Source organism: Zootoca vivipara, chromosome 14, assembly GCF_965207765.1.
Source record: "Zootoca vivipara chromosome 14, rZooViv2.hap1.1, whole genome shotgun sequence".
NCBI classification, from domain to species: Eukaryota; Metazoa; Chordata; class Lepidosauria; order Squamata; family Lacertidae; genus Zootoca; species Zootoca vivipara.
In genome coordinates, this window is record NC_142597.1 from 16,195,539 (window position 1) to 16,210,684 (window position 15,146).

The 15,146-nt window shown below is 48.1% G+C and overlaps 3 protein-coding genes across 8 annotated transcripts in view; 2 read left to right on the forward strand and 1 right to left on the reverse strand.

Moving 5' to 3' along the window:
* The window catches only part of CEP164 (centrosomal protein 164), a 40,976-nt gene extending 33,653 nt beyond the window's left edge, over positions 1-7,323 (forward strand). For 3 of the 6 annotated variants that reach the window (XM_035138813.3, XM_088658219.1, XM_088658221.1), the window contains 5 exons: positions 315-429; positions 2,883-3,236; positions 3,964-4,030; positions 4,888-4,995; positions 5,911-7,323. In XM_035138813.3, the coding sequence (XP_034994704.3) occupies positions 315-429; positions 2,883-3,236; positions 3,964-4,030; positions 4,888-4,995; positions 5,911-6,010 (744 nt within the window). In that variant the 3' untranslated portion in view covers positions 6,011-7,323. The remainder of the gene's footprint in view (positions 1-314; positions 430-2,882; positions 3,237-3,963; positions 4,031-4,887; positions 4,996-5,910) is intronic. The other 3 variants (XM_088658216.1, XM_088658217.1, XM_088658218.1) reach the window with 3 other exon arrangements.
* A 125-nt stretch (positions 7,324-7,448) lies between these two features.
* LOC148683508 (uncharacterized) lies at positions 7,449-12,307 on the forward strand. Its single transcript, XM_088658222.1, has 4 exons — positions 7,449-8,060; positions 8,869-8,979; positions 9,744-9,795; positions 12,126-12,307. Exons 1-4 carry the CDS (start codon positions 8,007-8,009, stop codon positions 12,242-12,244), a joined length of 336 nt encoding a protein of 111 aa, XP_088514348.1. The 5' UTR covers positions 7,449-8,006; the 3' UTR covers positions 12,245-12,307.
* Positions 12,308-13,455: 1,148 nt separating this feature from the next.
* DSCAML1 (DS cell adhesion molecule like 1) overlaps positions 13,456-15,146 on the reverse strand; it is a 160,113-nt gene continuing 158,422 nt past the window's right edge. Inside the window, exons 32-33 of the mRNA XM_060268502.2 lie at positions 14,757-15,068; positions 13,456-14,353 (exon numbers count right to left, since the gene is read on the reverse strand). Of these exons, the coding sequence (XP_060124485.1) occupies positions 13,875-14,353; positions 14,757-15,068 (791 nt within the window). The 3' untranslated portion in view covers positions 13,456-13,874. The remainder of the gene's footprint in view (positions 14,354-14,756; positions 15,069-15,146) is intronic.

Genomic DNA, 15,146 nt, shown 5'->3' on the forward strand with positions numbered 1-15,146 from the left:
CTGGAACGGGGGACCCCATAACTTCTCATAAGGAAAGGTAGAATTTGTGAGTAAGGGACAAGTTAAGCTGGTTATTTTATAATGGTTTTTATGGGAAATATTTCAATGGAGCAAAATGAAATGGAAATATAAAGCGAATTAAAAACATTTAAATAAAAAGGAGCAGGGGAAGGGACACGCTAGTTGTGAGAACCTGGGTTGGCATCCTTTTTTCTGACTGGCTGGAAAAGTTGGCCCTGGTGCCTCTCCTTTGCCTTCTAGCTGGCAGGAAGTGCTCACTAGAGTAGTAAGGAAATCCTCTTTTCCTCCCCCAGCTCTCTGATGAAGATACACTGAAGGGAATGGCCTGCAAGAAGGTGGTGACCTTTGATGTCACTGACTCTGAAGACACCAGCGGTGTGATGAACATGGATGAACCTCTCCACAAAGGTAAGAGTTTGTTTTTTCAAAAATGCTCTGAGCGGCATCACAGTACCAGCATTCAATGTGTTTTTACCCATTTTACACCAACCAGCCATCTGTAAGGTGGCCCCTAACCATCTGTGTTTTAGAGGGAAACGTGTTAGAAGTTCCTTTGGCGGTGAAATGGGTCTGGCGCTTTCCCTTCCTCTTGCCCTGCCCCAGTTCTCGGCCTCTCAGCTGGGAGATGTTGCCTTCCATTTTGTCAGCACTCCCTCCCTTCTGCTCTCCTGGGGTGACCAGAAATGCCATGTGGAATTTTGGGGTCGGCACATTTTGCGATGTGAGGTGAAAATATTCTATTCTCAAGAATGAGAATATTCTCTGCTAGAAAATTCTCTGGAGAATATTCTCCACAAACTCTAAATTCTAATGTAAGAACCAGTTTTACAACCCACATTTTAAAAATCTAATAAATAGTAAGTCATGTTGTGATATTGCCAGTGTAAGTAATGAATAATGTTTTTTTTTTTACCCAGTTACGTTACTGGGTATTGTGTCATTCACCATTGGCAATTCCATACCCTTGGCCATACAGGGAGATTTTTTTACAGAAAGTAGCTTTAATGCTTTATACACTTAAAGTACCTCGGCCTGTACAGTTATGTACAACAGCATGTGAGGTGGCTTGATTTAAAGAGTTGATGGTTCTATAATTTATTTAGTGCCAGTAACTGGTTTTTGCAGTGCCATTCAATGGTACAAGGTGCCATTTAGCAGAGATTGACATACTGAAATATCTATATATATATAAATGTAAAAGGTCCATGTTTGTGTTTTATTACTTTTCTCCGCAACCACTTGACCGATTGCGTTGAAATTTGGACACAATGTCATATGCAAATATCCAAGGGTTTGCATACCATTTGCGTAGACAGATGTCACACGTACGACAGGTAAAGCAAGTAAAACCCACTGTTTCCAAATACAAAACTCAGGCAGCTGGGGATACTGGGAGCACAGGAGAGGTTGCACAACAGCAGCCTCTAGCGGCGGCTACACTGGTACTGCAGGTAGGAAATCTTCCCTCTCCACAACATCTTGGCTTGGCTTTGCAGACTAGGCCAAGTAGAGGTGGGGACTCGCCTGGGTGGGGGATGGGGGGAGGAGGGGTGGAAAAGGTCATGGCTCGGGACAGGATGGGGCCAATCACAGGGATGAGCTACAGCAACGCATGGCCGGGCCAGCTAGTATATAATGATATATATTATAATGATATATTTAATGTTAATGGCTTCTTTTTTATAGTATGCATATAGTTTTGTTTATCAAACTGTGTTTTAGTCACCAACAGTTATAAAGTGTTAGATCAGGGGTCAGCAAACTTTCAGCAGGGAGCTGGTCCACTGTCCCTCAGACCTTGTGGGGGGGGAGGACTATATGTTGAAAAGTGGGGGAAAGAATGAATTCCTATGCCCCACAAATAACCCAGAGATGCATTTTAAATAAAAGGACACATTCTACTCATGTAAAAACACCAGGCAGGCCCCACAAATAACCCAGAGATGCATTTTAAATAAAAGGGCACATTCTACTCATGTAAAAACACGCTGATTCCCGGATTGAGAAGGTGATTGGGCCGTTAAAGCTATTAGAAGCACAAGATAGCCTATTACTGGATTTACTTGTATCAAACCTTAACATGCCAATTGTATTTTTTGACTTGTCCTATAACATGTACCTGTTCTAATGGAAGAATAAAATATGATTTAACTACTGAGTTTCCTTATACCAAACCTTAACATGACAATTACTGGTGCCTTTACCTTAAAATGGTTTAACTATAAGACATGATTTACTTTTTAATTTGATACTTGCAAGTGACAAGTAGGCTTTTGCTTATTTTTTTCACTGTGGTTCCTTTACTAAATATATGGTTAGTGGCAGGCTTAATGTAAGTCATTCACGTTGAATTTTCAATTTCAAGTTCGGTCCAAAAAGCAAAGAATGTAGATTCACGGCATTGCCCCTTTGAATAAAAGTATCTGTACAGTTTTTGGTTACCATCTGAACAAGTTTACCCATGAATAAACATGTATATTAACTAATTATATCATTTTCAGTGCATTAAAATTATATCATTTTCAATGCATTAAAATGAATATTCTCCTATTTTAATTGAAAATTCTATAATATTCTCATTAAATGAGATTATTCTTGAGAATATTATCCAAAAGTTTATTCTCGAGAATTTAACATTACTAAGCACATTCTTCCTTGTCTGCTGAGCTTTGCACGCCTCCTATCCTAGGAAGCCACTATAAATTCTGACCTTGCCTCTTTTGTCCAGGGATGGGGTGAATTACTTTGACTTGGCCTGTCATGTGTGAGCTGTGGGTTGGTTTCAGACTTGCAGGCAAAAGGGCTCTCTACTGCATAGCCTCTGGCTACGTCACTCTCTCTCTCCCTCTCTCCCCCCACAGTGGCTGACATGAAACCGGACCACCAGTTCCTTCCCTTTGATGAGATCCAGTACCTGGCCAACTCGCTGCAGCGCCTCACCAGTGACCTGATGGTTGTCCTCCAGCACCTGAGTTCCTTCTGCAACCAGCCGCTTCCCCTCTTCACTTCCACCCAGGGTCCCGCCTCCACATTGCCTAGAGATAGAGTTCCCCTTGCTACCTGTAACCCTCTGGCAGATTCCCATTCTGCCACACCGTCTGTACCCAACACTATCCCCCAGTGGGTCTGGGCTGGCTCAGGTCCCAGTCCCTCTGCTCCGACAGGCCCGTCAGTGGACGCCATGCTATTGGAAAAGTGGCGCAAGTATTTCCCAGGTGAGAATCTGTCAGCGTTTTGTTCTTTTGTATTCAGAGGATCCTAATGGCAGTTATGAGCCAATGGGAAATTGCAAATGTATACATGGGGTGGAGGGGGCTTAGGGCCGAGTTGCAGTGAGAGAGAGGTCTCTTTCTTTGGTTTTTGAATGCAGCAACAACACCTAATGGCCTGAGATCTTAGTTTCCAAAGGGGAAGTGTGATACTGGCTGTTTCATTTTTCAGTCCCTTTGCTAATGGACCCTAACATAGAATTTGCCTTTTGCACGGCTCCTGCACACCAGATTGACATCTTCATTGAGCTATCCACTATGACCCCAAGGTCTCATTCCTGGTTAGTTACTGCCAGTTCAGACTCCAGGAACATATATATGAAATTAGGAATTTTGAAATTAGGAAAACTGAATTTTCATCACTTTACATTGGCTTACATTGAATTGCATTTGCCATTTTTGATGGTTTTTGCTTTATTGGGTGACCAACTTGTTTGTGAGAGACGTTTTTCCTCTTTTCTGTTCAGCCTGGGAGTTTGAGAGCCCCTCCCAGGCAGAGGATTCACTTGACAAGGGAGTCCTACACCCTGCAGGGACCCTTGGATGTCCATCTCTCCTTAAGGTGGAAAACAGGAGTTGCTTCTGACCCATGCACATGCACGGCAAGTGGCAGGGCAGTGGTAGCCTGGCAGTCCCATGTTGGACTAAAAACTGATGCTCTCTTCTGTTCCAGGCAGGTTCCCTTTGTCCTGTGGAAGTCCTGGACCTCTGGACGGCACGCTGGGCTACGTGTCACCTGGGTAAGGCATCTTTATACTGCTGACAACTGGCCAGTTAGGCTAAATAGTTGGATATTCTAAGGCAGGGGTGGCCAACTCAAGAGACTGTGATCTACTTTCAGAATTAAAAACTGGCAGTTATCTGACTCATATTGGGGGGGTTCAGCTCAAAGTTGTTGAGCTCTTTTAGGGAGGAGAAAAGGCCCGTTTTTTAGGGGTTAAAAAAAAGCTTTTGGGGGGAGAGTTTCGGTTTTTTTGGGGGGGGTTAAAGGCAAGGGACAAAGGGGTAAAGTCACTCACAGAAAGATCACTATGGATCAAAACAGCAGCACAGAGAAAGCTCTGTCTTCCCTTCCAGAAATCATACAACAATGGAAGGCGGGGCAAGGGGGCAGGACAGGAGTCAGTTTTAGCGACGCTAAGGAAAGGGAGCCAGAGATCGACCGTGATCTACCAAAACCTTGCAGGGATCTACCAGTAGATTGTGACCGACCTGTTGGACATCCCTGTTCTAGAAGAATCCTTTTGTCTTGTGAAATACCCTTCTTCCCCCTTCCCTTCACATTAGGGGAAGTGGGAACACCTTGTATCTGAAAGGGCCAGCAGCACATTTCTAGGAGAGGGCAGTGGCCTGAACAGTCCACTAGGATGTCTCATTCTCCCAAACCACCTCCTCCACCACCACCACCTTGCTTGTCTGCTGCACTACCTCATTATTAGGGTACTCCTTGATACCTACATTTTGAGGGCACTTCATTAATTCTTGTTGGCTACTGTGAGAACAGGATGCTGGACTAGGTGGGCCACTGGCCTGATCCAGAAGGACCATTCTTCTGTTCATTATTCATCCCCATCCCCACCCTTCTGCTTCTCGACAGTGAGCAAGTCCGCCTGCTCCAGCGCCGTGGGACGGAGAAGCCAAACATCCAGAGCATGATCGAAGCCAACAAGAAATGGCTAGAAAGCTTCAAACAGGATTCCAGAGTGTATCCTTTTGCTCTTGCCTTGCCTCCCTCTTAGGACCAGAACCTCCAAGCACATAGTTGCCTGCTCAAACTTTAGCAACCTCCCCAAAGAAACAGATAGCTAGCAGAAATGACTTTTGAACCCATCTATATGAGTGGGTGGGTAGTTTAACAACCCAGCTATACATTCAGTCTATACTTGACCACAGTTTTCCATGTACTGTATTGGTAACCTCAAGGTTGCATTACTACAATTAACTCTGCGAGGCTACCCTTGAGGTTGGTTTGGAGGCTGCGGCTGGTGCAGAACAAGCTACCCCCCAGCATATAGTGCCTTGCTTGCGGGACTTGCATTGGCTCCCAGCCTGCTACTGAGCCAAGTTCAACGTGTTGGTGCTAACTCAGGACTAGCCTACCTGAGAGACTGCCTTATCCCTTATAATACCCAGCAAGTCACTGCTGTCACTGTAGGAGAGTTTTTCTTAAAGATTCCCAAAAGATCAGCAGTCTGCTCCACAGTAACTCGCAGCAGGTCTTTTAGTGTGGTCCTGTTCTGTGGAATGATAGGTTCCCACGACCTGCACTTTCTGAAAAGCAAATGTAGACATTTTTGTCTTTTCCAGCTGGGTGTCTACTTGGTATTGTTTTAAAGTTAAACCATTTTTATTGCACTGTGCACATCACCTTGAGCCTTCTAAAGCAGTATAGTTGGGGGGGGGAGGCATGTAGCAGGAAATTACTTGCTTGACAGCAGAGGGTGCAGTCTGAGCTGCCTCTCAGGGTGTCTCCCTGCAGCAGTTTCTGTCACTCCTATGCCATCAACCACTGCTGTTAAGGATTGCTGAGCTACATCACCTTTGTCATGAGTGGAATGCATCCTCAGCCTCTGGTCCCCTCTGCTATGTTCTTGGGATTTTCCTTCACCCAGACTGTCAGCCCTCTCCTGCCAAGTCCCTCAAAGCCCTTGACCAGCAGCCCTGGTTTGCTGCAGCTCAGACTGGACAAGAGCAACCGACTTGAGGTCTACAACTTCTGAACAACTGGGTGCAGTCAGTCCAGCTGAAAGGCAGTTCCCAGCAGCAAAGACTTGGGAGTTCTCCCTGCTTGACAATACATGGCGTTACCCCTGTACATGGCAGCCTCCTTGCCTGCTTTCTTGAGCCGTGTCCGGGCCATTGAGCCTGGCTCTTTGAAGAGAAGGGCAGCTGCAGGAGATTTGCCTGGTCCAAATGCACAAGACAGGCCATGAATTCAGTGGGGGAAACAAAGCATTATTAACCAGTAGCTTTCTGGTTGGTCTTCTGTTAACCCAAGGAAGTACCCGGGAGGTGAAGTCACTTTCCTTGAGGGAAGGAGGTGATGATTTCTCAGAGGAGGACAGTGCCTGAGAGCATGAACAGCAAAATGGCAAAACCTTGAAGCCTTGTGCTGCTTTGCCTGTGCTGCTGCTTCTGCCTCTCCCAGTCCTGAATGCAACAATGTCTTCTGGCTATTGGCTTCTATTCCAAAAGATTTTTATTTGAAGCAAGTCTTGTCTTCCAAAGCTGCAACACACACACACTCACACACAGCCAGCCAGCCCAGATATCCTACTTTGGGCTTGGGTGAGCAGTTTGCAACTCTTATGAGGGTGGAGAGCAGCAGATGCTGAAGCAGGCAGGAAGAGCTGGTTGCACTTGAATTTCCTAGTTTGCTGAATCTTCCAGTTTTCATTGGGTCTCGCAGGCTCCCTTCCCTGCTCAGGTTTTCTAGCTTTCCAAGCAGCAGAGCTGGCTGGGCAAATGCTGCTGAGGGTTCCTCCTGTATTCCCAGCTGGTGCCAGAGCCACATGTTCTTGTGCTGGAGCCACAAAATCAGGTGGGCAGCGGCCACATGTGAACTCCAGTGTACCTTCTGAAAGTAGTGGAAGCTCTTTGCCGAAGCTGCCTCCAGAAAATTAAATCTTGTGTGTGTCCCTCTTTGGGGGGGGGGGGCAGATGTCTGGCTGCTGTCTTACTTTTGACGTTCCAGCTGGCTCTGGCTTTTAAGGCACTAAGAGGGCAGCATGCCCCTAGAGCTGGTACTGCAGCAACACCCACGCTCGGCATGCCCAGAGGCTCCTCTCCATTCTCTTCCCTCCGTTCCTGACATTTCTCCATGCGGATTTCTGCTGCAAGTTGTCCTGCTACTCTCCTGTGGTTCCTTGACAGCACCTTATAGCTTTATGAGGGTCCCCTTCTGGAGTGTACCCAGACAATAGAAAGGGCTTACATCCTTGTCTTATGTCAAAGTGTGTGTTATGGCAAGAGAACTGGTGTAGGCCGTCAGCTACTGGCTGTATTTTGTATACCAATTAAATGGACACTTGTACATCTGTGTTGGTTTTGCCCTTTTTTTCTCCACTGCATTAGATCTAGTGGGTACTTGCTCCCCGCTCTGCCCTTTCACCTGGTATCCCCCATCCACTCACTGTTTCTTGAGCCTGCCACATTTCTGTTCTGCGGTCAATGCAGAAGCCCTCATGGAGGAGGATGGTGATGGAGGAGCAAGTTGCTGTATCCACAAATGTCTGAAAAATGTGAAATGCACTCAATAGACAAACCACACTGCCCTTTTGCTGGCTATGGAATTCTGCCTTCTGATAACCCCATAGATAGAGAATCCCTTTATTGATAAAAGGTTTTTTACACTTCCTCTGTTTTCAGTGGCAATACAGCCCCTTGCTCGGAGTGCAATCCCCGGGAAAGCAAATAAAATCACAAGCCTCCCTCTTGACACCTAATCCCTGATCTGCGCATCTACTCCTGCCCAGTGCTCTCCATGTGTGTCCGAGACAGAGAGTGAATGGGAACATGACGCTCTCTGGGCCCTAAGTGTTGGAGATTAGAGGCTCCCAAGGGCGGCAGGTTTTTCAAATAGGACAGGCCTTCTCTCTAAGCTCATTAGGACATTTGGCAGCAGCTTGCCCTGTTGACGCACCAGGAGTGTGGCTCGTCACGGACTGGCCTGAGGCACGCTGGCCTTCTGTGGAGGGCTTCTTGACTTCTCTCACCATGCTGGGGACACTGATGACGGCACTCTATTTCATGGTGAAAGCATTGGGTCAGGTCAGTATTTCTTTCATTCTAGAGCAAGGCCTTGGGAAGTAATGGCAGAAAGCAAAGCAGAAGATGGCTCCCTTCCCTGTGGTTTATTTGGGCATGGGAGGGGGGGGAGTAGTTTTGCTGTGATGTTGCAAGAAAGGAGTGTGCCGGTTCCATCCAGCATGGCATTCCTGAAAGCTGGAGCTTGAGGCTTCATTCTAGGACTTCTATCTATTGCAAGCTGGGAATTGCCCAGCAGCACCATGTGTGTTATTAGCAGAAGAGCAAGCGGGCAGCTTGATGTGGGCTGCTGAGGCGGGGGCTCCAGCAGCTGCAGGGCCATGCCACCTCTTTACTGGAGCTTTTGCACAAACTGCAAGCCTCTGGCTGGCCCAAGCAGCACCTTCCAAGTTGCAGGAAGCAGAGTTTCCCATCTGGATGACTTGCTTGGGGGTCCTGGCACTGCCTTGGGGCCCAGCTTCCCTCTTGTGTACAACTCTTGCTAAATCCTTTGCAGGTGGGCTTGCCTCTGTGGCCCAAGAGGAGGCTCTGCCAGGGAGAGCTCATTAGGTGCTGGGCAATTCCTTTGCTGTTAGGAATTGATGCTGAAATTGCAGTCACATAGATGGTAGGGCTGCTGCTATTTTCTACCGCACCAGGAGATTTATGGGGTGGTCTTTGTGGTTGCTTTGTCTTCTGAAACATGGGGGCCCCTTGTGATAGTGACTTCTGTAAATGGATAAAAGTGTAGGGGGTATGTTGGAGGGGAAGGGACAAGGTGGAGCCCTGGCTTCGCCTAATATGAACCTGTACTCTTCTGCCTTCTGCCCAGCTTGGCGACAGCCTGTTCCAGGAGGAGCCGCTGCCCTACCTTGTCCACCAGCCCTTGCCGTGGCAGGTCCAGTGTGTGACTCCAGGTCGCCGTTGCAGCAGAGACAGTGGGGTATGTGTCTTTTCCTACTAGTGACAGCCACTGGGGGCTTTGGAAATGAGCATGGCTGTTCCCTTTCAAACTTGGGTTGGTTCCTCTGTCTGATGAAGAGGGATGCAAAAGTGAAGGGCAACGGAGACAAAGGCTCAGTTCCTGGAAAGGTGTCGGGATATTTGGAGGGAAATGTTGCAAATGAAAGCCAGGAGGAGGAGGAATAGGCCCCCCTACAGAAGAGGATGCTACTGGTTGCAGCACTGAGGCTATTGTGGCTCCCCCCCCCTTTAAGGCAGTTCTTAAGGCAGAATATGGAACTGTTCATGCATGAATATGCATGAAGGCTCCCTTGGTCCATGTTGCTGCAGCAACAGTGATTTTTTAACCCTGAGCGAAACCAGACCAAACCCACTTGGGTCTTGTTTCCAGCTTGCTTGAAACTTGTACTCAGCAGTTGATGCTGGGATTGCTTCAATAACCAGACTTAATAAAGGGAAGTGCCACCTCTCCCCGGGGTCCCTTTGTAACGGGGTCAAACTAATTCATGCTCAGGAACATCTGTTAACAGTAGCTACTACCCAGGTTGGTGACATGCAGCTTTCCGGTTGCTAAATGCTGTGGGGGTCATACAATGGGGGGGGGGGAGTGTGGCTCTTTTCATCTTGCTCTGCTTGTGAAATTCTCTGGAGCATGACTGGCCAGCAGTGATCATGCTGGCCCCTTTGGCTGAGCACCACAGTCCCCCCTTGTCTGTCTGTTTAGGCTCTGCTTCTTCTTTCCAGAAAGGTGGGTGTTCTCGGCACAACAGTACCTACGGGGTCGCAGGACGAAGAGGTGAGAGTTCTGCAAACTCAAGGTCAACAGAGTGGGGGAGGGTGGGGATTTCTAACTAGCCTGCCACTGTTTTGGTGTATGAAGAAGCCTCTCTTTAAATAAAAAATAAAAAAGCAGGCACACACACACACACCCGCTTTCCTCCCACCAATCTGCTGGATTCTCTCTCTCTCTCTCTCTCTCTCTCTCTCTCTCTCTCTCTCTCTCTCTCTCTCTCTCTCTCTCTCTATCTCTCTCTCTATCTATCTCTATCTCTATCTCACACACACACACACACACACACACACACACACACACACACACACACTTTGTGCATTCAGATGCTTCCCTCTTCCATGAGACATCTCCCTGCCCCCCAATGCCCTTGGCCACACCTCGCACCCCCTTTAGTATAGCTGGACAATTTGCAGCCATGGTTCAAAGTCATGTCCTGAGCAAATAGGCTTTTCATGTTGCTATTCTCAGTGCCTCTTGCATGATAATCGGATTAGAGGTGGTGAGCTGGAATGGCGGGTGCAGAGAATGCACTCTTTTTCTGCAAGTGACCAAACGAGATTAAATTTGTAATGTCCACAGAGGAAATTAAAGGGTTGTTGTTGTTGTAACAAAACACTGTTGAACAAGCTAGTCAGGTCTCTTGAGTTGATGCTCACTAAATTCCATATTTTTTCTCCCCCTTCCCCCTTGATAGCGGCTGATTACTTCTGCTCCTGCCATGCTTTGGCGTGATGAGCTTTTTGTGGAAGTTGCATATTTTTTTAAGGGAAGGGGAGAGCTTGGCCTTGCTACACTGATAACTACATGGGTGCAGGAGGACTGATCTGCAAAAAGGCAGGGCCTGGAGTCAAACACTTTGCAGGAAACCACCTTTGTCCCCAGAAGAATGATAACAGACCTGGCTTTGGGTGATCACTCCAAATTGGTGTGTGGTCTATAGAGGTGCCTATTCTCCTTTGGCATCCTGCATCGCACAGCTACCTTGTACAAGAAGCCAAGGTGGCAGCCCTGTGCCATGAACTAGGCTGCCCACACCATGAGCTCGGAATAGGAAAGGGCAAGAGGAGCTTCTTTGCTTGGCCAATTGCAGTGTAGTCTCTGAGCTAGGTGGAAGCAGCTATACTGCTGAGGGGCTTTGCCAGAATGTCTCCTTCCCAAAATAAGCCTACCTTAAGACACCGGGAGTTTACTCTCCCCCCCCCCAGTGTTGTCTTTTAATTGCTTTTACCTGTTTGTATTTTGTCTGGTTATTAAGTTGCTTTGAGATTCTTTTGTGAAAAGTGACAAACAGATGCTTAATAATAATAACAACAACAACAGTAATATATTCTGTACAGCTGGAGGTGGGAAGACACTTAAGGTATTGCATTCCAGGCTCCCCACCCCACTCCCCGCCGCCTTTCAGGGGAAAAGAACAGAGAGCACTTGCTTTGTGTTTTTGCTTCTCTCAGCAGCACCATCTGCTCCTAATATGCATGGCTGTGCAGTCCATGCTGCAGATCTGCATTCTGGCGGGGGTGGTCTCCAGTCGCCTGCTGGTATTAGAGCCCTCCTCACCTCAGGTGCCAAAGTTGGAGGCCGCCCAGCCCCACAGACCACACATGAGCACATCACCTTTTTTTAGCGCTGTCTCTGGGGCCTAGCTATAGCCTAGAAAAACACCTTCAACCATGACGTTGAAGGGGGACTTGGATAAGCACCCATTCTTGGCAAGGTCAGTGACTGACGTAAACATTGCGCTAAAATGCTCTGCTCTGTCTGCCATCTCCACAGGCAGACGTAAAGAAGACCTCGCTGCTTTGGTACCTCAGTTGTGTCGCTTGCAGGGTGACGGGGAGTTCAGCCAACCTCTCCCGAGCCAGACAGTTTTAGGCAGAGAGCAGCTTTCCTGTAGGGCAGCTGGCTGGGAGATGATGCACCCTGGTAATTGTGTGAGGCAAGAGTAGCGCCTTGCACTTTCAGGGGCAACCTACTGCATGCCCTCAGCATTTCAGTTTACAAGGACAGCCTGAATGCTCCAGGTGTTGTCTCGCACGAGCAAAGGCAGTCTATGATCCTTGGCAAGCTCTCACTGCAGACATGCTCCCAAGTGCACGGACACTATGGGTGGGGTGAGTGAGCTCTGCCCCACTCTCCTGCCTCCAGTAATCATTACCATGAACATCCTAATACGGCAGGGGCCCACACTGCATCTCTACTCCCAGCTGCACTTCACCTCTTCAGTTCTGGCTTGTTCTCTGCCTTCTCCATGCGAGCCCAGGTGGTGCTGGCTGCTCTGATTTCGCCGGCAATGCCCTTTCTCCTAGTGAGCTGTTCTTCCCTTGTATCCCTAGGTGACTCCAGCCCTGTATCCAGCAGCAGGAGCGAGGAAGTGAGTGATCCAGCCGAGAGGGCAGCTGTGACCATCCAGACTCAGTATCGTAAATATCACCAACACAAGCGTGGAAAGTAGAAGCCAGCTTCCACCATATTTGGAAGCAAGAGAAGCATGGGTTTTGGAGAAAGGGGTGGGTGGGACAAAAGGGGAAAAGACCCTTGTGTGCTAGTAAAGCCTGTCTTTACTCAACTTTTGGACAGCTTTTCTGTATAGCCGCGTGTCTTGGAAGTTTTCTGCCGTCCTCTAAAAATGCGTTGCAGTCTCTAAATCACATATGAGGGCCCCTGACCACTTTGTGAGTAAGACAACTGCTGGATGGGGAGGGCCTTGTGCCGCATTTGCTTATGGCTTTCTAGGTGGGGTTTTAATGCAAATTGGTGCTTAGGTGCAGAGCTTTGGTTAATGATGGGCTACAGCGCAGTGATAGAAGAGGCTAAATGTTTACCCTCCTTGAGTGGAGGATGGCAGAGCGCCACATCTGGGGCAGGAGGTTGGCCCTCAACTAAGGGAAACTCTTCTAAACTTGGTTTTTGGAACATAGCCCTGTTCAGTTTAACACTGTCTTGCACCACTGCCATCTTGTTGTGTGTAAACCTTCATGCCCCATGAAACTTGGTTACTAGTAAGCAGGACTAGCTTAATAGAGTTTAGGTGCCTGCTGTATAAACTCCCAGCTATCCTCCCCCCTCCCCCAAGTAACTTCTGTAGAAATAAAAAACCAAGACTGATGGTCCTTTGCCCTTTATTGGCACCTGCCCATCAGAAGAGCTGGCTCTATTTCCAGGAAGCAAATAATGGCATGTTGCCTCTTTGTGCTGTATAGCTAGCCTGTTTAGACAAGCTGGATTTTACTTGCTTTGTATCTTAGAAAGGGAAACAGCATTTTTAAGGCAGGTGGAATTTAATCTGAGCTTTTGAATAGTTGGTAATGTTTAAGAGAAGGTGTTTGTATAAAACTACGAACAGCTTCATGTGTTCACATGCTAGCTTCATGCAATGACATGCCCTGCCTTTTTAATAACTGCAGGTAAAGAACTACAGGGCGTACCTCTGGGTTAAGTAAACTCTAGAACAGCGAGAGCTCTTATGCTATAGTGTCCCTTCTGACAGTTTCCTTCTCTTCTGCAGACAGTACAGCTGTCATAAAAGGGAAGTTATTTTTCCCGTGTAACTCTGTGGATACCCCACCTTGTGTGATCTTTTTCCACATCCAGGAGAGTTATTGACTGCCCTGCATTACATGCCATTATGGATCTGGCCCCACCGCAAACAAAGGGCTCTGATGTTATAGAAACATAACTTTTATTGCACACTGCTGGCTTTTTGTTTTTATATAAAAATGTATTAACACAGAGGCAGATGCAACTTGAAGCAAATCCTATGGTTTTCCAAACAGTAAAACAACATGCAGTGTCTCAAAGGAGTCTCTTCAAAACCAACAGGGTTGCTTGATAGGGGGAGAGAAGAGAGCCACGCACAGTCTACTTCTGTGCCCTCTTCAAAGACAATGTGAAACAGCAAAACCTTCAGTGAAAAAGATTACCAAATGCTTTGCACCCTTGGCTGATTTCCCCCCCTCAGGTTTGGAGAAGAAGAAAATAGTTTCATTTATACAAAAAAAGTCCATTCTGTACAAGAGCTTCTTTTATTTCAATATAAATAATTCAGGAAAAGAGTAAAAGTCTGTGTTGTCTTGTGTCCATTGCTACACCAGTGTATAGGATTTTGAGTAGGCGCCAGCTCCCTGTTTCTGGGACCTCCCTATACCAGAGGTGCTCATTTCTAGTAGCGAGTCTCTAGACCCCCCGATTTTGGTGTGGGGAGGCAAACGTGGCTCAGCACTGGGAGCAGCAGCAGGTTCAGTGCTTGAGGGAGGGGCAGCTACGGGCGCAGTAGCCGTGGTGGTGGCGGCAGCAGCGGAAGCGGCAGGAGGAGCAGCACTTGCTGAGCCAGGCATGGCCAGAGTTCGCTGAGGTAAGGTAGTCGTGGTTGCACTCACGTGGGGCACAGCCAAGGCTTTGCTGCTGGGGTCTAACGTTAGGTGCCTGGCCTGCGTGTGGTAGGCCCGGGCCAGATTCCGGATGGAGGCCTCGCGGGGCGGCACTACTGGGCATGGGTCATGAAGGTCTGGCTTGCGGAAGAAAGTTTCGGATTTCATGTACAAAGGCAGGTTGCAGTAGTCGCCTGCAGAAAGAAGAGGGTGAAAGGAAATGCAGCTTTCTGTCGGAACGTGCTCTGTCAAGTGCTTGGAAGCCTGCAAAGCCAGACCACGTTCGGGGAGAACACAAGCGGAAGGACGACAAGCACCCCAGGAACAGTGGCTGCCAAGAAGCCCCTCACTTTGGTGCAAGGGCCATGGTAGCAACTGGGGGCAGGGATGTTGCTGAAACAGGAAATGCTACCCTAAAGAAATGTTACGCCAGAGGACAGTCTATTTGAGAACGGCATCCTCTGCCTGCTTGCAGCTCTGAGAATTATGGGCTACACCGCTGCCCACAGCTTTCTCTCATTCAGTGTAGCCATCTCTATAATGCTCTCCATTTCAGGACAGGGGAAGCACCCAAGACGGCTGTTGCCTAATACTTACTTTTATTTGCTCGGTGAGGGATGGGCACAGCTACCCCCTTGCCGCGGTCGCTGTCCTGAGGCTTGGGCGGGGAGGCCGTGAAGCGGCAGATGCCAGGCTCCGATGGGGTGCTCATGGAGGTCATGCTGTCGGCGTTCTCGTTGGTGCCTGTGGTCATCTGGTCAGAGGAGCTGTCGGAGATGAAGCACTCGGTGATCTCAAACTTGGCATGCTGCAGCTGCTCCTCCAGCTTGGCATGTTCGTAGGCGCGTGCCAGCTCCTCGTAAGTGGATGAGGCGCTCTCTGTAGACACCATGCTGTTCCGCCCTTTGTCTAAGGAAGCAAGGAGAAACTGGGAGTTAAAAGAACTGGTGTGAAAATGGGAGGCCCTGCCAGTGCACCCATGGGAGA